The sequence below is a fragment of the Rutidosis leptorrhynchoides genome, chromosome 2, assembly GCF_046630445.1.
Source record: "Rutidosis leptorrhynchoides isolate AG116_Rl617_1_P2 chromosome 2, CSIRO_AGI_Rlap_v1, whole genome shotgun sequence".
NCBI classification, from domain to species: domain Eukaryota; kingdom Viridiplantae; phylum Streptophyta; class Magnoliopsida; order Asterales; family Asteraceae; genus Rutidosis; species Rutidosis leptorrhynchoides.
This window is the reverse complement of record NC_092334.1, coordinates 706,166,776-706,188,424: the sequence shown is the minus strand read 5'-3', so window position 1 is coordinate 706,188,424 and position 21,649 is coordinate 706,166,776. Positions and strand designations below refer to the sequence as shown.

Here is a 21,649-nt window from a genome sequence, read left to right as displayed (position 1 = left end):
TCCTTAGTTCTATCCCGCTCGAAAAATCCATTTTGAAAACATTTGGACATAACCTCGTCGTAGTATTTTATGTATAATACTAATAATTATTATACTACTGATAATAATAATAAGATTAATAATAATATTAATCTTAATAATAATAATAATAATAATAATAATAATAATAATAATAATAAATATAAATATAAGAGTGTGAGAGAGAGATGGATGGAATGCATAAAAAAATCAGAAACGGTCGAGCTTTTATACATGTTTGCTGAATCTGATGCCCATGCAATCGCATGGGCTTTCAGTGCAAATGCCATGCGATCGCATGGCCTGTCTGGACAGCTCACTTTCGTTTGTTTTCTTGCTTGTCGACATATTATTTAATTATATATATAATATATTTAATTTATATAATTAATTATATATTATATTAAATTCACATGCATAGTTGACTTGTAATTTTTGTTCCGATAAGTCGTACATCATCACTCGACTTATGTCCCGGTTCCGGTTTTTCGAACGTCCTTTCGTACACTGAGAAAACTTGTACATTACGTTTCGCGACTCGTACCTTTGTCAAAATATAGTCTTAAATTGTTCATAAACTATACCACTCAAAGTATATCTTAAACTTTCGAGTATTTTGGTCATTTACTTCTATAAATCATCGTCTCGCTATTTGTTAATATATATATATAATAACAATTCATTTTTATGACCAAGTTAATATTATATTTTATCGTATTGTTAAATATATATTTTCAATATTAATAAACACGTTTTAAAATACATATCGCAAGTTATTCATATATCTAATTCCAACAGTTAATATTCCTTATTATTGTATGTCTCCAAATTACGTTATTTAAACAAACACTTTACCATTTATTCCGAATACCATTAAAAAGGAATAATTTCTCAAATAAGTGTGGACCTCACAACAGAGACCCGTAACAATATCATAATCATTAAGAGACCTAATAAATATCTTTTAATTCAATCGTTTGGCATAATATTTTAACTTCGTAGTTGAATATATCAATCAGATAATCAAACCAATAAGTTTAATGCACAGTATCATTTACTTAACACTTTGTTATGTTTTCAAGTTATAGTATATGTATCTATTTACATATAATTGTTTGCGAATCATTGAGAACAATCGAAGGGTAACTGAATAGTTCAAGAATTTTAGGATTCAACTTCATAGACTTTGCTTATCGTGTCAGAAACGTTAAAGATTAAGTTTAAATTTGGTCAGAAATTTCCGGATCATCACAATTTCTCCGAATCATCGAAGGTATATCTAACTTTAATAGTACCAATATTCCCGATTATTTTATGTATTTTAGGAAACGTCCAGTAGTTGGTCGTCAAACTTTGACGATCCTACAAAAGTGCACTGCGGCCATACGTCAAATGGCGTATGGAACTACATCGGATATGTTTGACGAATACATAAAAATTGGTGACAAAACGGCTGCTTTATGTCTAGATAATTTTTGTAGATTAATATTTCATTTGTTTGCTCCAAAATATTTGAGAAAACCAACCGCCGATTATCACTAGGTCAAAAAGCTTTAGATATTATGCGTATTTCATTTGTTTGTATTATTTTTTTAATTAAATTAATATAAAATTATGACTCATCATTAAGAAAATTAAAGAATAATTAATTTAATTATAACATCTCTTTTTAGAGTTTTATATGACTATATATAATATAATAATAATAATAATAATAATAATAATAATAATAATATAGATAGATTATGCTCTGTAGTTTACACGACTACTATTATTTATGTCCCGAATTTCCCACGTATACGTATACCAACCCTGTATAGTATATTCTCTGACGAAACGTGTTCCCTAATTTACTCCAAATTCCATTCCATCACATACGAAACCTAATTCCAAATTCCTTCACTCTTACAAATTCTACTTGTTTCGCAATCAATTAGCACAGAGTATTACATCGTGTTGTTAGGGTTTATTATCGCACTTAGGGTTTCGTAACAGCAGATACCAATGGCCGTTACTGAAGAAGATGAATACGAGAGTGATCCGGAGCAAACTAAGCTTTCACTACAGATGCGAAGAAGAGTTGAAGCTAGTGATGATGAGAACGAAGACAGTGATTCGAGAAACATCGGTTCTAGGGTTTCGGATTACGAATCGGATGAACAAGGTGCGCCTGCTGAGTATGATGATGATGATGATGATGATGATGTTAATGATGATGACGTTAATGATGACGTGGAGTCTGAATTAGATGAGGAAGTTGTTATTGTAGAAGAGGATAAGGAGTATGTGGTAGAACAAGTGGTGGAAAATATGAATGGAAGTGAGGCAGGGGAAGGTGAAAAGGGGAAGAAGGAGAACGAGCCGTTTGCAGTGCCAACTGCTGGTGCGTTTTATATGCATGATGATCGGTTTCGAGGTATTAGCGGTCGTGGCCGTGGTCGAGGCGGTGGAAACAGGTAATTTTGTAGTGGATTATGTTAATTTACTTCAATTGATTCGATTGATGTGCATTAAAATCTGAGAATTGAAATGTTGTTAATTATAGAGATATGTTTTTGTGAGTGTTGTATGGATGATTATAATGATAGTGAATTGATATAAGTGATCAGAGTATAAGCTTGGGCATAACTGCTAACATGAGTTTATTGGTTACATTATATTGAACAATGATATGCATCAGTTTAAATTGAGTACTAGTGTTTGATAGAAAAGTTTTTTGTGATCTTCCTACTTAGAATTATCTCTACTTGCTGACCAGTTGTGTGAGGAATGCATGTTAATGCTGCTTTGAATGATATAGGAATATCATTTCTGCCAATGCGGAGGCCTCTACGTATATGTTTCGGCTAAATAGCCTGACCTAAAACTCACCTTACCTCATTTTTTGCAATGATATATTAGGTTGACCCAAATCTTATGCTACCAATGAAAAATCCTGTATTCTTTATGTTTACACTACCACAAACTTTTGTGTTTAGGACACTTATAACTTTAGATAAATACTTCCTATACTTTCTTTATCTTAAAAAATAATGATAATATTGTGTTTTTATAGTTCTCCACTTAACAAAACAATAGCATGATAAAAAGTCATTCTCATATGGTGTTTTTGCTTTTCTCATAATTTAGTGTGTATGAACAATTTGTAGTACAAGTAGAAGTAGATTTTCCAAAGTGTTTCAGGTCTTTTGACCTGTCTTTTGTACCACATCTGGTTTTAATTATTCATGACGTTAAATGGTGATAATAATGAAAGTTTGCATACTAAATTTTTGATTAATATATTGTTTAGGCGAAATCTAGGGGGAAACAAGTTGTGGGAGACAAGAGATGACAAAAAGTGGGGACATGACAAGTTTGAGGAGTTGACTACGCAAGAGAGGCCGTATTTTGAGGTAATTCCTTTATATATATGAAAGAAAACCTAATGTAAATGTTTTACCTTTAAGAAAAAGATTACAACACTAACCCTATAGCAACAATGAAAAAACATGTATTTTATGTTAGAAAAATCTCGAATTGATCAGTCTGAAAGATATATGTTTTGTATATTTTTTGTTTTTAACACGTATCTTAATTATTTTTATCAGAATAGGAGAGGGTCTAGGGGTCGCAATCGAGGTCGTGGTAGATACCAAGGGCAAAATCGTGAATACTCACATGGAAACAGGCCTAAACCACAAGACAATAACTATCAGAATAGTGAACCCAAATTTGTGAGAGGCAAAGGCCCTAGAAGGTATCGACCTGTTACAAAGAATAATGCTGAAGCTTCTTCAAATAATCGACGGTGAGCTCTCTAAACATATTCGTGATATTCCATTATATATTGATTGATATATTAAGTAACTTAGTTCTATATTACTGTATAATATATTAGGCCTTTGAAGTCCCTTGAGAAAGGTTCTCATACAAGTACAGGAAAAGCTTCATATGCGGCCACATCAACATCAGAATCTGCTCAAATTCCATCTGGAAAAAACTCATTTGCATCAAGATTGAATTATGCTTCCCCACCGTTTTACCCATCTGGTTCATCCAATCAAGAAGCTAACTTGGGTCAGAAAAGAAACACCCAAACTGGACATTTTTCTCAATCCAGCAATATGCAAAGAAAGAGTGTTCCCGACTCGTTAGGTATGGAAAAGCTATATATAAATGATACAGTTTCATCTCATTCTGGGAAACACTTGAACAAAGGAAGAAGCCAGGCTGGTCAAACTTTGTTGGGTCAAAGGACATATCAACCCGTGCCACCTCACAATCAAGGAAACAGGCATCCTTTACCTAAAGTATCTTCCCCACCAAAAGTACCGGGTCCCACACAATTTGTTGAGTCTAAAGATGTTTCATCTTCTCTGGAATCAAACAACTCAAAGATGGCATTGGTGGGAAAAGGAAAGGGCGGTGTTCAGGGGAATGCAATGGGCTCGTTTCCTTATGGTGGTAATCATGGCGATCAAAATTTCACTGGTGCTCCTAGATTTCTGCCAGGTAAACATCTTTGTTAGTTGGTTTTGTCTGATTCATGGGCTTTCAACAAGATATTGAACAGAATTGTACTCGATTCTAGTTTCAAATTTTCAGTTGTTTATGTTTCTGTATTGGTATGTAGTTATGCAATTTGCAGGTCAACATCCTGGTGGCATGGGTGTTCCTGCTGTTGGCATGGCTTTCCCTGGATATGTTGGTCAACCAAATGGGATAGGAAACTCAGAGATGACATGGTATAAACTTTTTATGCCTCTGCTCTTATATAACTTTAAATGACTATAGTTTACTGTTATAGGCTAGAAAGATAATTGCTAGTGTCAAAGTTTTAGGCATCTCTTATTGATGTTCTTTGTCATACTTTTTTTGCTCATTTTATATATACATCATGGATTTTGCTGTGGAGATAAGGTTGGTACAACTAATATGAATTTAATTGAAAAAACTGTTTTATCAATTATATGTACAGCATATTTTCATTACTAATAACCCACTATTCAAATTTTGAATATAAAAGAGAGGAGAAACACGGCATACTGACATATTGTAAAGAAAGCAGCATGTGTAGTGTGATTGTTTCTTTTGTATGCCTTGGACTGTTTCCTATAGGAATTAGTATTATTTTATTGCTTAACAGTTTTCACCTTTTTCAAAAATATAAATAAATTCCAAGTATAATTCTAGATTTTCCTAATTTAAATTTTGTATTTTGGATTGTAGCTAGAGGTGGTAAGTATGACATGTTTGTACGTGGAAAGGGTCAAATTTTTGGCTATGTCTGGCTAGTCAATTTGGTTAAGTAAATAGATTTAACTATAAAGGTGACAAGTTGAGCAGGTCAAGTGTCATCTTAGCTGTATCAAACACAACAGTCGTAACCTATTAAAATGCTTTAATAAGAAGAATGTTGGGTGAACTTATAAAAACGAACAAAAGTTTGTTGTCAACCAGATCGATCATGCATGTACTAAAGATCACCCAATTATCGAGTAGTACACGTTCCGCTCATTTTTCCAACCCTTATTTTATTTTTATGGAATCCATAGGGTTAATTAGTGACTGTATAACTGTATGAAATTTTATTTGTGCCTTTTGGTTGAAGACTTTTGTCACTCACATAGTTGAACATGGTGAAATTAGGTTACCTGTTTTGGCTGGTGCTGCTAGAGGCTTAGGTGCAAGTGGAGGCCTAGGTGGGGCTTATGGATCACCGTATATGACAATGGATGGTGCTTATCATGCTCAAACATCCTTTATGCCTCCTGCTTCTAGGTCGGGTGTTCATTTATTTTATTTTATTTTTAGTGGAAATACAATTTTCAGCTTTTCGATTGTTGTGCAAATTGTTGATGTTAACATTTTCTTATTGGATTACGTTACAGCAAAGAGAACCTAATTGAACCTGGCAATAATGTGAAACCTTTCCAGAGATCTGGTAAGACCTTATGGTTGTTTTTGTAACTTTTTTGCCACACTGTATTTAACATCATGAAGACCTCATGAATCACTTTATTAAAATTAATTGGTTTTTTTGTATATGATTTTGTAAATAGTATTGTAATTATTTAAGACATTTTTATCTGTATAGCTGGAAAACAGGATTAATATGTATTTGATTGTCACCTCTAGACTCGCCTAACAATGTCACAATTGGCAAGTGGAAGAAAATATTATGAGTAGTAGAAAAATTACTGCTACTTGTATTATTTGGTCTAATTATAAAAAGTTGTTGGATGGATTGATTAGCCAATATTAAAACCATATCTTTCTCCCTGTTTTATTAATAATTAAATTTGTATTCTTGTCTCTCTTCATTTTTTACCTCAATGTTTTGTTAATACTATATTTTTCATTATTTCAGAGCTTGTTAATGATGAGTCATCAGGGCAACGTCTAAATAAAGCTCGCAGGCAAGTCCGGATATGGATCCATCACCTCCATTTTACTATCATTAAATTCTTCATCTCCATATATATGCTTATATACTGTGATTGCCTTTAATCAGAGGTCCTCAAAATCACTTTTACCAACTCTTTTGTACTGTGCAGATATACTGAAATGAAGTTTGACCAGTGAAGCAGTATATCAGTCAAACTAATGTGGATTAGCTGATGATGAACTTGATATCCATCTAAATCCCGATGAATTCCGCGTTTTGAAATTCTGAGTGGTAGTTTTGGTGTTACAACTTACGAGCCTTTGGCCCTTTGTGATCTCCAATCTTTGTCTGGAGCACTTCGGGCAACTATATTACAACTATTATTAGGTAACATATCACACATATCACTTACAATGTTCCTGGATTGTGCTTTTGGTTTAAGTTATATTGATGCAAGGTAGAGGTGGCAGATGGTTTGGGTAATGGGTCTAAATGGTTCGGGTTGAAACTTGCCGCAGGTCATTTTGGGTACTGGTTGAGATGCCTAGGACCAGGTTGCCCCCTAAAAAGACTCTCCATCCACTATTTTGAAGAAAATAATAGTTATGTACTGCGTGACTTTAGTTTTAACTGTACAACTTCTACTTGTTAAGAGAAAAACTTAGAGATTGTTATCCTATGAAAATAGACTTTGAACGACTTCGACTTGTTTAAACTGTTCCCCTTTTGACTTATTTTATTTTATTTGACCCATTTGGATCTGTATGAGATAGTCAGAACCCAATTGAGTCGTCCATAAACAATGAGTTGAATTTGCCACATCTAGTTCAAAGGCTATAGATAGTGTGGATGGTTCACTTGAAAACATATTTAATTCTTGAAAACAGTACAACTTTTCGTTGGTTTTTATTTTTCTAGCAAGGCTCAAAAGTAATGTAGTTAGCAAATGCTTGATTCAAATATAATATCCAACTGATCTGTAGTTAGCAGATGCTTTATTTCGATAACCATATTATGTCTTATATTGAAATATTATATTATAATATTATATTACTTATACTTTTTCAGGTATGTTTTTGAAACGTCTGCCCAAGTGTTTAATATCATAACATTGCAGCTTGATATGTGGCAGCACTTTATTAAATGCGTGGTAAGGACCTTTATCTTTATAAATTGAAGTGCCTGTTACATGTTTTATGACTCTTGGGGCCAATGTCGCTAATAGCAACCAAGTTTTATAGTACAAGCTTTTATCTACTATTAAATATATAATGTGATTTGTTACTATATTAGTGGAGTATCACAAAGTAGTAAACTTCACTGATATACGTAGGAAATGGATAAATCTTGATTGATATATAGTGACATTTACATCTCTTTCAATTACAGAATAACAACTTACATACATGATGATACTTGTTTATTTCAGGGTTGATATTTCAAATGCTTTCGTTTATTGAAGTTGCAGCAGTGATATTTCAAATCTTTTCGTGTTAGTATTTGTTGGGATTTGCACTTTTATGTAGGGATTTGTATTGGTTTCTTATTGACATACAATCAGCTTCTTGTAATGTGAATTGTTTTTGAGGTAGTTAAAAATGGTATCAGTATTTGTGATAATGGATACAACTCTTGCTTGTTATTGGTTTGAATGATGCTGATTTAGTTTTGATTTTTGCAATGCTGGTTGACAAACGCTATATATGTATATTGTTAAAAAGAAAATTAATGGATTTGTTGGATAAAGATATGTTTGCATATAAAGGCCTATATTTTTGTCCTTGTCAGAAATTATTTCGTATGATCAAATGTCAAAATTAATGATTTATAAAGTCGACATTTGTTCTTACATTAACTTCTCTTAATTTCCTAGCATGTAACAACTCAGTTTCTATTCGAATTGTTTCACATTAGGACTAAATTATCAAGTATACCACTTTGACTTGTTGGAGAATTCATCATTCATACAATAACGAAAAGGGTTGAGCAGCTGATGGTTTTTCGCTAACAAATTGAACAAAAATCTTTGCACTTTAATATTATATCGGTACAGCCATAATGTCTTACATGCAAGTGATAGGTAAATTTTTTTATACACATGTCCATTCTAACAAGTAAAAAAGCAGACTCTAACAGTGTTTCTTGCTCTAAGGGACATAATAAGAACAGAAACAGAGCTTACACAACAAGATGTTAATGTAGAGCTGTTAACTCAACAAGTTCTTTGTATTGATCGGAAACATATGATTCCACCTTGAAACTAGGTTTTTTCCCATCTTTGTCTGTTGTAGGGTCAAGGTACTTCACACCAATTACTGTCGGCAGACCTACAAATGTTAACACACGTTTAAACAAACAGTATAAAAATGTGTGTATGTAAACAGCAAGTCAACAAAGAGCACTTACTGTTATGAACTCTAGCGTACAATACTCTTTCTCCATTCCAATATTCCAAGGGTTTCGTTCTGATTCGGCTACTGCGTCTGATACCAGTTGTCCAGTTACTCCCAGCCCCTGCAGAGACGTTGAATAAGCAATCAATGATTTTGTATAACATTATTAAAAAAAATGAACAAAGACACACCTGCTAGGCTCTGACGCCTCTTTTTCTTATCTTCACGTTTTGCTATAGACTTCTTTCTTTTATCTACCGAGGTCCTCAACTGCTCCTGTAATTTCTGGGAGTTAGCCTTTACGTGTTTTCTCAACTTTACAACAACGATAATTTAATACTTCATAAAAAGTGGACAAGAAAGAAGGGAGAATGAGTGATAACTGAAGAGTGAAAAGAATGCGTCATATTCCAAATATTTTCCATGTTCTCCAGTTGAAAATTACAAATATTTTCCATGTTTTCCAGTTGAAAATTACAACTATATATATATATATCCTTATAATAATGTAAGATATGAGGATATGAGATATGTTATACTCCGTATTAGATCAAGTGTTGTTTGATTTAAAGAGATTATGTTTCATGACCATTCAAGTACATTTTATGCATTATTAAGATACAAGCCGCACGGCTAATATTAATATATATGATGATAAATGATATAAAAATATAAATAAATTAAACTAAATAAAAATAAGAACCTCATTATGTTCTTCTGGAATAATATCAGAATCCTGAGCAGGTATGCTTGCATCACGTTCATTAGCAGAATCATCTTCTGTTTGAGCTGACAAGCATAATCAAAATACTTGAGTGCCGTTCCAAAAAAAAAAAAAAGAACACTTGAGTGAAGCCTTTAATATTTAAAATCGCCATGTGACAGGTAATGAGCATAAAGAGTATTTTCATACCACTACTGGTTCTCCTATTTGATCATTTGATCAGCTTAAGATAATCAGTGGTAAGGTTGGGTTACATGTCACAACGGATGCAAGTTGTAATGGATCAATTCAGGTTAACCCAAATTATTTCTTGTCTGAATATTAACTATTTGAATAAAAATTGCATAAATAAATGAACAAGGACACACCTGATGGGATCTGAGGCCTCTTTTTCTTATCAACTTTACGTTTTGGTATGGACTTCTTTCTTTTATCCATCGAGGTCCTCAACTGCTCCTGTAATTTCAGGAAGTTAGTCTTTAAGTGTTCTATCGACTTTACAACAATAATAAACTACGTAACTGTTTGTAACAAATGAAGAAGAAAGAAAGGAAAAAAAGGGTGATGACTGGAAGAATGAAAAGAATGTGCCATATTCCAAATGTTTTCCATTTTCTCAAGTTGAACATATGTTATATTAATTCAAAGGTTGTCTGAATCAAAGACTATAATGACATTTACATCTCATCTCTCCAAATCTAGGCACATTTGAGCGAAACGTATTGAAGAGAAAACCACCCGAGATTTTTCAATAAAAAAAAACAGAAAACATAAAACCCTGACTTCTTTCTGAAAAATAACCCGAACACATAAGAAGAGAGTGTTAGTCATGACATAGAAGATTGTGTCATGACCATTCAAGTACATGTTATGCATTACTAAGATGGGCTAGTATCATATTAAAATGATGATAAACGAAATAAAAAAATTAAAATAAATTAAATAAAAATAAGAACCTCATTATGTTGTTCCGGAACAATATCAGAATTCTGAGCAGGTATGCTCGCATCACGTTCATTGGCAGAATCAACATCTGTTTGGGCTGAAAAACATAATCAAAACACTTGAATGAAGCCTTTTAATTTTAAAATCGCCATGGATACAAGTCATAATGGATGAGTTCAGGTTAACCCAAATTATTTTCTTGTCCAAATATTATATAATTTCAACCAATTACTAACTATTTGAACAAAAATTACATATAAATGAACAAAAACGCACCTGCTTGACGCCTCTTGTTCTTATTAACTTTACGTTTTGGTATGGACTTCTTTCTTTTAACCACTGAGGTCCTCAGCTGCTCCTGTAATTTCTGGGAGTTAGTCTTTGCGTGTTCTATCGACTTTACAACAATAATAAACTAATTGTTTGTAACAAATGAAGAAGAAAGAAAGGGAAAAAAAAGAGTGATAACTGGACGAATGAAAAGAATGTGCCATATTCCAAATGTTTTCCATTTTGTCAAGTTAAAACATACATTATATCTATTCAATCTATCTATCTATCTATATCATTATAATAATGCAAGATGCAAGATATATCAGATCAAGGGTTGTTTGATTTTAAGAGATAAGTGACAATTACTTCTCATATATCCAAATCTTTGCACATTTGAGCAAAAAGTATTGAATAGAAAACAACCTCAAATCAAAATTTTCATTATAATAGACTAAAAACCATATGATTCTGACTCTATTGCTAATTAATTAGGGTTAATATTCATTAATATTTATATTTTATATTACATATTAATATTAATATATGATATATGAATATATGATGATAAAAGGAATTAAAAATTACTTTCTGAGCAGAATTATCATCTGTTTGAACAGGTCTGCTTGCATCATGTTTATTGGCCGAATCAGCATCTGTTTGAGCTGACAAACATAATCAAAACAGGTGAGTGCAGCCTTTAAAATTAGGATCGCCATGGCACAAATACTTAATGTGCCAACAGATAAATCAACTATGAACAATTCCAATTGAGATGATAGAGTAACTTAATATATAAATGTTTTGATAATATCGAACAAACAGAAAGTGTGTAAGATTAACATGAGAGAGGATTGAATAACAAAAACCTGACTGAACATGGCTTTGAATTTCCTTTATCGTAGGGACCTCAACGTTTACTTCTGAGTCAGTCAACGACTCCTCGTTTTCTTTTACATTTTCAACCTGATATGTCAACAGATGGAACAATCACTGGCGATATAAACCAAAAGACAAGGTGTGGCATTTCCAAACCAGTATTGTGTGGGACAGGTCAGCTGAGGTTCTCTTTAACTAAAATGGGTCAAATGGTTACAAGTCTAAAAAATTTATAGCTAATACTAACACGAATCAAAGGTGCTAAATAGGACAAAATCCACTTAAAAGTAACTGTATGATCTTTGCAATCATATATAATACATAAATTGTTTACTAAAGATTGGACAAAAATTGTTACTGGGCAGGTGTGGCCAAACCAGGTCCATTTAAACTCTCACAGAAAAATTACTCCAATTAGAACCAAACCATTTTGACTAATTACCCAAACTCCCGTACCCGTCTGTTTTCCACCTTTACAAAAAACAATTGTTGTAAAGCAGGGTAAACAGAAACTTACATTCTCCTCCATATCTTGTACACCCTGGAAATGATCATCATCGCCAACATCCTCAACAGTAATATTTTGTTTAATAGCAGATCCTACTTTTTGCACCATCTCTTCAGACTGCATATTATCATAGTTCTTGGTAGTCATTGCATGACTGATAATAAACTACATAAAAAATACATTGAATATTTTACAAATTCTCACATTTGTTTGTAAGCCTTCGTCTGTTTGAATACCAGAGACTGCACCCTCATGATTATCCTCTAATATAATTGGAACTTCATCTGAAACCTTCTGCAAAACATCATGAACAGGAGCTTCTGTTACTTCGTTTTGCTCTAACAAGTCTGCTGAGTCAGCAACCGGGACCCCCATCTCGTTGCTGACATGAGTCGCGTGTTCGCCAATAATTTCAGAAGTTCTGGCAGGATGCAAATCCGTATCACGGGGAGAGTATGGATCATTTGATTCGACTGATTTAGACAAACTTTTTCCAAGCGCTGAAATTGCCAAAAATGGACTCCTAGGTGGTTTGGGCGAAGCTAGAAATGAGCTGTCAAATGATGATTTCTGATTCCCGGGTGCTATCCCTCTTAAACTATCTGACAAAGCACGCGTATCAGATAATATGCTCTGGTCTTTTATTGAAATGACAGAAGAAGGCTGAAAAACTTTAGGAATATCATGAAAATCAGGAAGCCGTAAAGTGTCTACATCAACATCTTTGATATTCAAACAATCATTCAAAAGAGACGTTGCGTCATTTTCATCCAAACTGGCTATATTACTTGACATTAGTTCATTAAAAAGCTTGTCTGTGTCCACTGTTGCTGTTCACAAAAAAAGAGAGAGAAAAACAGTAAGTTGAACTGTGTATGAAATAAACAGAATAACATGATTAATGATATTTAGAAATTAGGATAACTTCTGTTCAAGTAAATCTTAGTTTGCCATTATCACATACATCAGTAACCACCAAAAAAAAAAACAAAAAAACTGTGGTGTATCGAATTACAAGTATTAAACTTCAAATGTTTCAACTCACCAGATACTTCCTTTTCATTAGATTTGCAGTTGGCAGTGACAGATTCTTGTTGTGAAGGGTGAGTTTGTTGGCTTTGGCTGCCAGTATTACCTTGCGGTTCTTGATCAAATGAAGGAACAGTTTCAGGCTGACTAGAATATACATGATGCTGATAAACAGATTTTCTCCTGGAGGATGAATTTAAGGTTACACCATGACGAATTACCAATTAAAATGAAAAAATTCATAAACATCACAAACCAATAAAAAAATACTAAATTAAATAAATCATTAAATAAATAATACCGGGGTATCTCAGGACGACGTTGCCTGGTCGTAACAAGAATTATGTCCTCATTCAAATCTTCACCTCTCTGCCTCTTCATTTCTTTTTTGGCATCTAGATGGTAATTTTGAGATGTTATAGATCAGTAGACAATAGTGTGACATCAACTAACATAATTAAGCACTGAATTATAAATATCAGGTGAACAATAACTTACTTTCAAACCTATCATAGGCTGCAAAAAATTCTTCTGGGTCCTGCGAGCTATCAAATTGAAAACTTGGTTCCGCGATAGTAGTAGGCTGGCTGTAAACAGTATTGCACATCAAGCTAACTCCAAATCTTTGGACTAAATAATTTTGTTCCCTCACAACAAAGTAGTATGTAATTATGTATAACCTTTACCTTGTATCAGGCTTCAAAGAGAACTTAGCACGCCTCCGGGCTAGAGCAGGTCTTTTCTTCAGAGGGTCTTTATTTTCTTTTGTATTATCGTCACTTTCCTTGGTGTTCAGTAAATCTGAACCACCATCCACAATTAATTTTGCTTCCTCAAAGTGCTTATCAGGGACTTGCGATGCCTTAAATAGTGAAGAGACAACGGATATATATTAGATTGCTTGGTATTTATTACACACCATTGCACACTCTACAACAATAGCAATCTTACCACTCATGAAATAACTAATACCCCCTTAGTCCATCCGTATCCAAATAGAAGCAAAATGTAGTTAAGTGTTGTTAGAATCCTACGCCTCAATTAGCATTGACACGATATATAACCAAGCGTAATCAGATTTCATTCACCTCATGGTTATATTGTTAGCCAGCCACCACATAAAGAGTAATATCCTACTTCTTTCTTTATCCTACGATCTCTCTCTCTCTCTCTCCCCCCCTCTAAAAGGTGAAGTAAAGGTAATGTTTTGTTCATTTGACACCTAAGGGTGTGTTTGGTTGGTGGGATAGCTTCAGCTCGATTGTTACTATATTTCGAAGCAACTGTATATTCATTAACATATAAATATATATAAACATAAGCATACGAGTGTACGTATATCTGTATATGTATAAAATGTCTTATGGTGACCTATAGCTCTATATACTCAAAATCGACAAAAAAATTAGTTCTCTGCTCTGATTTGTTGCAATAAGTCAGTTGAACTTATCAGTTAGAGCAAAATGTATGTATATGTACATGTATAACATATAATAAATAATAATTCCAACGGTATAATTTGTATGTACAACATCTTTCTTATCTATATAGCTCAAAATAATTCCTGAAAATCGGAAATATACAAGCTCCTAAACCTAAAAATCAGAGCAAATACTGAAAAAATCAACTGAGTAAAAAGTTAAAATATAAAATTAAGCATCAGATGATTGAAAAAATTACCAATGAATTCATATACTGATGAAACTCTTCGAGATCGTTAGATTTCACCGCAGCTTTTGCATCAGGCAATGTTTGTGGAAATAGATAGACCGTAGACTGTTGATTAAACGGATCTACATGATTTAAGTTTTGCTTTCGAGCCATTATTTGCAAGCAATTTTGTGATGAAATAGAAACCCTAGGTATACATACAGAGTAGTATATATATAGATATAGATATAAGATAGATAGATATAGGGATGAAATTGGGGATTCGAATTGGCAAAATCGTGTACTGGGCGGGCGGGAGTATTTTTTTAATGAAGTGGATTGTTCGCTGTTCAACCCTTGTAGTTTAGATAGTTTTACATTATACTCCCTACTATTTTGTCAAACTGCCAATTAATTATTGGTGTTTGATAGTACGTACTAGTTTGTAACACTATGCTTTTATTAAGGAATAGGACGAGGTCATAGGCCCATTTGGGCCCAAAATTTCGGATGGAAAAGCAAAAAAAAAAAAAAGAGTTGCTGACTTCGTCATGTTACTATTCCTACTATTGATTCATGTCCGCTGATATACTTATTTATAATATAATGTGCTAAATACAGCTCTAACCTTTCGTTTAATTTTAAACATTGACCAGATTTATTTATATTTATTATTACAAAATTATACTAAGATGATTATACTAAGATGATAACAGCTTTCTTGTCTCTTTCTTAACGTACATTGATTTTATGAAATTTAATTGTATATACAATACAATACTATACTATTATTATTTATTGACACACCTATTTACTTTCAGTAGCATAACAGTTTTTAATACCATGTTTCATCCCAATTATAATACGAGAAAGTTGATGTCTATATTAACTAATGATCCGCTAAGACCATTCCCAACGGGTGGTGATGGGGATGTCATCAAACCCGTCATGGGAGGGCGCCGATGGCAATGGTACCGCCCTCGGCCTCTTCGCACTGCTACAAATCATGGATACGCACAATTGAGAACGAGTGTCTTGTGGATATGTTTGATTTATTCGACCGTTGTATAGCCCAACGGCTATTTCATTAAAAAAATTTATATCTCATTTATTTACAATATATATATATATATATATATATATATATATATATATATATATATATATATATATATATATATATATATATATATATATATATATATATATATATAGGGGCAGGATCAATGGGGAAGTAACCAATCGGGGGGAAGCAAAAAAAAAATTCGTTTTTTTTTGAATTTTTTTTTTCCGGCATCAAGATCACACGAAAATATGAACATTTAGAAGAGACACTTCGTGATGAATGTTATTATTTAGGCGGGAAAACGATCGACAAAAATAACATTCAAGATAATATTGTTCGTGAAGAATATGAAGGTTTTTTTTCATGTTTTGTGAAGTAAAATTTAGCCCGATTTAGAGTTTAGGGTTTAGGGTTTGGTGTTTTGGGTTTATTCCATAAACCCAAAACACTAAACCCTAAACCCTAAACCGTTCGTGTTAAAAACTCAATCTAAATCCTAAATCTAAACCCTAAACCCTAATATCTAAACCCCATAAACCCTAATATCTAAACCCTAATATCTAAACCCCAATAGCTAAAACCTCAAAATACGTTCGAAAAACACGATAATTGTTATATATTACTTCTTCGAGCGTTTTCCCGCCAAAATAAAAACATTTATCACAAAGTGTCTCTACTAAATGTTCATATTTTCATCTCATCTATAATGTTCGTGAATAAAGTTTTTTCAAAAAACGAAAAAAAAAAAATTTTGCTTCCCCCCCTTCCCCCCGAATGGTTACTTCCCTCTTGATCCTACCACTACAACACTTCCAACTCTTTCATCCAACAATTTCATTCATCAAAATGTCAAAAAAAATCATCATCAAAAAAAAAAAAAAAAAAAAACCCAAAACAAACCGAACAAGCAAATAAACGACACTCAACGAAGTAATGATTTTTTTCCAACTCTACTTGAAAATCAAATATGTTTCAACTCACCATCCGGGTCATCTTCCATCCCGGCTCACGACATGGGGTTTGCCAAATACGCATCATCTTCACCTATTTTTAGTCCTAATCAACAGTACAACAATTATCACCTTCAACAACAACAATAGGGTCAACAACAATAGGGTCAACAACAAACTCGTCCAATAATACGACAACCTATCTTTCCAAATCAAGTTCCTACTCAAATTCCAACGGATATCGAATCCGGTGATGAAGATGTTGAAGCCGTTCCCGAAACTCAACCTGAAGATGTTGAAGACGAGGGTGAAAGTGACCCGAGATCAAAAGGAAAAAAGAAAGTCACATGCAAAAAAGTGGCGTGGACGGACGAAGAAAGTGTGATTTTGGCAAAGGTTTGGATGCAAGCATCAGAACTAACGGGAACGGGCCAAACAAAAGAGTCTTTTTGGGGTTATATCCGAGAAAATAACAATGCCCAAGTGCATGAAAAACGTCGAGCCGATCAAATAACGGGAAAATGGAGCAAGATGTCGAAAGATGTCAAGATTTTTATCGGCAATTACATGAAGTTTGAAGCATTTTGGCAAAGTGGGAACAACGATGCCGATATCGTAAGTAGCGCACGCCGGGCATTTAAGGAACAAACGAAGCGTAAGTTTCTTTACGAGGAAGCGTGATGAGTTCTCAAAGATTGTCCTAAATTTCTAACATTCGAGGGGGTTGTTCCCAAGCGTAATCGGCATGTCGAGTTACCCCCACCGATTGTAAGTGGCCCGGGTGAAGGTTCGAACCAAGGTGCGGGTGGGGATCCGAGTCAGTTTGAAAGGTTATTTCACGAAGAACCTCTACGTCGTCCACCGGGTCGTTCAAGAACCAAGAGTCAAAGGAGTTCGGGTTCATCCGACGCGGCCTCGCAATTGTCGTCCAACGAAGCTCGTGTAAAATTGATTGAATCCACCAACGCTACTAGGCGGACGATGGATAGGCTATACGACGCGACCGAGACCCGTGAAATGTTGGATAATTTGTCATTTCTCACCCAACCATGTGCACCCGACTTGACGAAGGAACAACGCGCTTTGGTAATGAAAGGCCGAACAAGAATCACCAAGAAATACCAAAAAGCGTTTCAGTTATCCGACGACGACGACGACAATTAGTTTTTATTGTTTTATGTACTTGTGTTTGTTTTCAATTATGTATTTTTTTATAAAAAAAATGTAACCGTATCATTGTTATTTAATAAATGTGATGTTTAAAAACAATTATTTATTTGCTTTAATAATAATAATAATAATAATAATAATAATAATAATAATAATAATAATAATAATAATAATAATAAAATTGAGGAAGTATGTCATGGTTGGCAATTGTGTGTTATGAGAGTGTAATGAGAGGAAGTGGTGAGAAAGGAGGGGAGAGAAAGCTGATGTGGCGCTGAGAAAATGCTCATGATGACGTCATGGTTGGGATTGGTCTAAGTAAGTTTAAGTCATTCATTCAATTCATAATGAAAAATATGAAACATTCACACTTCAAAGACAAACAAAGATATGTATAGTAAAAAATGAATATGGAAGATTTTTTATTTTGAAAAGTAAAATCAGACACCCTACGTGATTTGTTCAACAATATATTTTATAAATGTCGACCATGCACTAGAACCACAACTTTTCAGTCGGAGGGACTCGTCGATATTGCTAGGCGATGAACATTATGCTAACTGGAAATTATAGACAAACAAAATGAAATAAACAAGTTTAATGAAATTGATTGGCTTAACATTTGATTATCTTTGGAGTTCATTTATAGATACTGAAAGTTGAAATATCTCTCTCCCACCCTACTATTAGTTTGTTAGTGTAACATCAAGTGGATCATATTGACTGAACACAAGCACAGGTGTTTTCAGAACATGTGAAATGTCCCGTTCATATTGATTATAAACGTTCCATATTAATTGATTTCGTCGCGAGGTTTTGACCTCTATATGAGACGTTTTTCAAAGACTGCATTCATTTTTAAAACAACCATAACCTTTATTTTATCTATAAAGATTTAAAAAGCATTACGTAGATTATCAAATAATGATAATCTAAAATATACTGTTTACACACGACCATTACATAATGGTTTACAATAAGAATATATTACATCAAAAATAAGTTTCTTGAATGCAGTTTTTACACAATATCATACAAGCATGGACTCCAAATCTTGTCCTTATTTTAGTATGCAACAGCGGAAGCTCTTAATAGTCGCCTGAGAATAAACATGCTTAAAACGTCAACAAAAATGTTGGTGAGTTATAGGTTTAACCTATATATTTATCAAATCGTAATAATAGACCACAAGATTTCATATTTCAATATACATCCCATACATAGAGATAAAAATCATTCATATGGTGAACACCTGGTAACCGACATTAACAAGATGCATATAAGAATATCCCCTATCATTTCGGGAAATCCTTCAGACATGATAAAAACAAATTCGAAGCACTAAAGCATCCGGTACTTTGGATGGGGTTCGTTAGGCCCAATAGATCTATCTTTAGGATTCGCGTCAATTAGTAGATCGGTTTACTAATTCTTAGGCTACCAAGCAAAAGGGGCATATTCGGCTTCGATCATTCACCCATATAATATAGTTTTATTTACTTGTGTCTATTTCGTAAAACATTTATAAAACTGCATGTATTCTCATCCCAAAATATTAGATTTTAAAAGTGGGACTATAACTTACTTTCACAGATTTTTACTTCGTCGGGAAGTAAGACTTGGCCACTGGTCGATTCACGAACCTATACAAATATGTACATATATATCAAAGTATGTTCAAAATATATTTACAACATTTTTTAATACGTTTTAATGTTTTAGGCTTATTAAGTCAGCTGTCCTCGTTAATAACCTACAACTAGTTGTCCATAGTTAGATGTACAGAAATAAATAAATATAAATTATCTTGGATCAATCCACGATCCAGTGTATACAAGCCTCAGGCTAGATCACAACTCAAACTATATATATTATTTTAGAATCAACCTCAACCCTGTATAGCTAACTCCAACATTACTGCATATAGAGTGTCTATGGTTGTTCCAAAATATATTATATAGATGGGTCGATATGATATGTCAAAACATTGTATACGTGTCTATGGTATCCCAAGATTACATAATATATATTAGAATACATGAATAATACAATATAAGTTTGTTAAGTTATGATTTGTATAGAATTGTTACAAAATTTCCCGTAGCTACAACAATCAAAAAATATCCTATCTTGTTTTACCCATAACTTCTTCGTTTTAAATCCGTTTTGAGTGAATCAAATTGATATGGTTTCATATTGAACTCTATTTTATGAATCTATGCATAAAAATTATAGGTTTATAGTCGAAAATATAAGTTACAAGTCATTTTTGTAAGAGGTAGTCATTTCAGTCGAAAGAACGACGTCTTGATGACCATTTTGAAAAACATACTTCCACTTTGAGTTTAACCATGATTTTTGGATATAGTTTCATGTTCATAAGAAAAATCATTTTCCCAGAAGAACAACTTTTAAATCAAAGTTTATCATAGTTTTTAATTAACTAACCCAAAACAGCCCGCGGTGTTAATACGACGGCGTATATCCGGTTTTACGGTGTTTTTCGTGTTTTCAGGTTTTAAATCATTAAGTTAGCATATCATATAGATATAGAACATGTGTTTAGTTGATTTTAAAAGTCAAGTTAGAAGGATTAACTTTTGTTTGCGAACAAGTTTAGAATTAACTAAACTATGTTCTAGTGATTACAAGTTTAAACCTTCGAATAAGGTAGTTTTATATATATGAATTGAATGATGTTATGAACATCATTACTACCTCAAGTTTATTAGGTGAACCTACTGGAAGTGATAAGAAATGATCTAGCTTCAAAGGATCTTGGATGGCTTGAAAGTTCTTGAAGTAGGATCATGACACAAAAACAAGTTCAAGTAAGATTTTTACTCGAATTAAGATAGTTTATAGTTATAGAAATTGAATCAAAGTTTGAATATGATTATTACCTTGAATAAGAAAGATAACCTACTATAAATAACAAAGGTTTCTTGATCTTAGATGATTACTTGGAATGGATTAGAAAGCTTGGATGTAAACTAGTAAACTTGAAAGGATTTTCGAAGTGTTCTTGAAGTGTTCTTCCTAAGATAATTATAGCTTGATTCTTGAAGTAATTTTTGATGAAGATGATGATTAAATACTGGAAAAATTCATTCATAAGAGTGTGTGTGTGTGTGTGTTGAGAGAGAATTAGAAAGAGAATTGGAAGTGAAATGGAGTGAATGATGAGTGGTAAGTGGTGAGCGATGAGTGGGGTTAAAAGGAGTTCTAGTTAGTTGACTAGTTCATGGTAGAAGTTAAAATTGATTAGTCATATATGACATAATCAAAAGTGGAATCTCATGCTAGTTCCTATTGGTATATACCCACAGTAAGTACGTCTTGAAGCTGTGTATAATACGAATATGAATACGACTAGAATTCTTGATGAAAAAAGAATGGGAATGTAATTGTACCCATTTTTGTTAAGTATTAGTGTTTTAATATATGTCTTGAAGTCTTCAAAAAGTATATTAATACATCTAAATACACTACATGTATATACATTTTAACTGATTCGTTAAGTCATCGTTAGTCGTTACATGTAAGTGTTGTTTTGAAACCTTTAAGTTAACGATCTTATTTAATGTTGTTAACCCATTGTTTATTATATCTAATGAGATGTTAAATTATTATATTATCATGATATTATGATATATTAATATATCTTAATATGATAT

The 21,649-nt window shown here is 33.1% G+C and overlaps 2 protein-coding genes across 3 annotated transcripts; one reads left to right on the top strand and one right to left on the bottom strand.

Annotated features, from left to right (window-relative positions):
- The first annotated feature begins 1,842 nt into the window (after positions 1–1,842).
- Positions 1,843–8,095, top strand: LOC139894161 (protein MLN51 homolog). 2 transcript variants are annotated; one of them, XM_071877360.1, is made up of 10 exons: positions 1,843–2,474; positions 3,311–3,413; positions 3,609–3,808; positions 3,899–4,512; positions 4,649–4,745; positions 5,650–5,781; positions 5,892–5,944; positions 6,371–6,775; positions 7,457–7,538; positions 7,818–8,095. In XM_071877360.1, the coding sequence occupies exons 1-8, from the start codon at positions 2,023–2,025 to the stop codon at positions 6,508–6,510; spliced, it is 1,791 nt and encodes a 596-aa protein (XP_071733461.1). In that variant the 5' UTR covers positions 1,843–2,022; the 3' UTR covers positions 6,511–6,775; positions 7,457–7,538; positions 7,818–8,095. The 2 variants fall into 2 exon arrangements, with proteins under 2 accessions (XP_071733461.1, XP_071733459.1); XM_071877358.1 differs by having other exon boundaries at positions 4,634–4,745; positions 7,818–8,092.
- A 327-nt stretch (positions 8,096–8,422) lies between these two features.
- On the bottom strand, positions 8,423–14,960 carry LOC139890444 (centromere protein C). Its single transcript, XM_071873322.1, has 16 exons — positions 14,817–14,960; positions 13,823–13,998; positions 13,635–13,723; positions 13,438–13,531; positions 13,153–13,319; positions 12,312–12,937; positions 12,117–12,224; positions 11,590–11,686; positions 11,309–11,385; positions 10,727–10,808; positions 10,462–10,547; positions 9,874–9,961; positions 9,485–9,570; positions 8,973–9,057; positions 8,795–8,902; positions 8,423–8,715 (listed from the first exon to the last, which is right to left on the bottom strand). Exons 1-16 carry the CDS (start codon positions 14,958–14,960, stop codon positions 8,582–8,584), a joined length of 2,247 nt encoding a protein of 748 aa, XP_071729423.1. The 3' UTR covers positions 8,423–8,581.
- Positions 14,961–21,649: the final 6,689 nt, after the last annotated feature.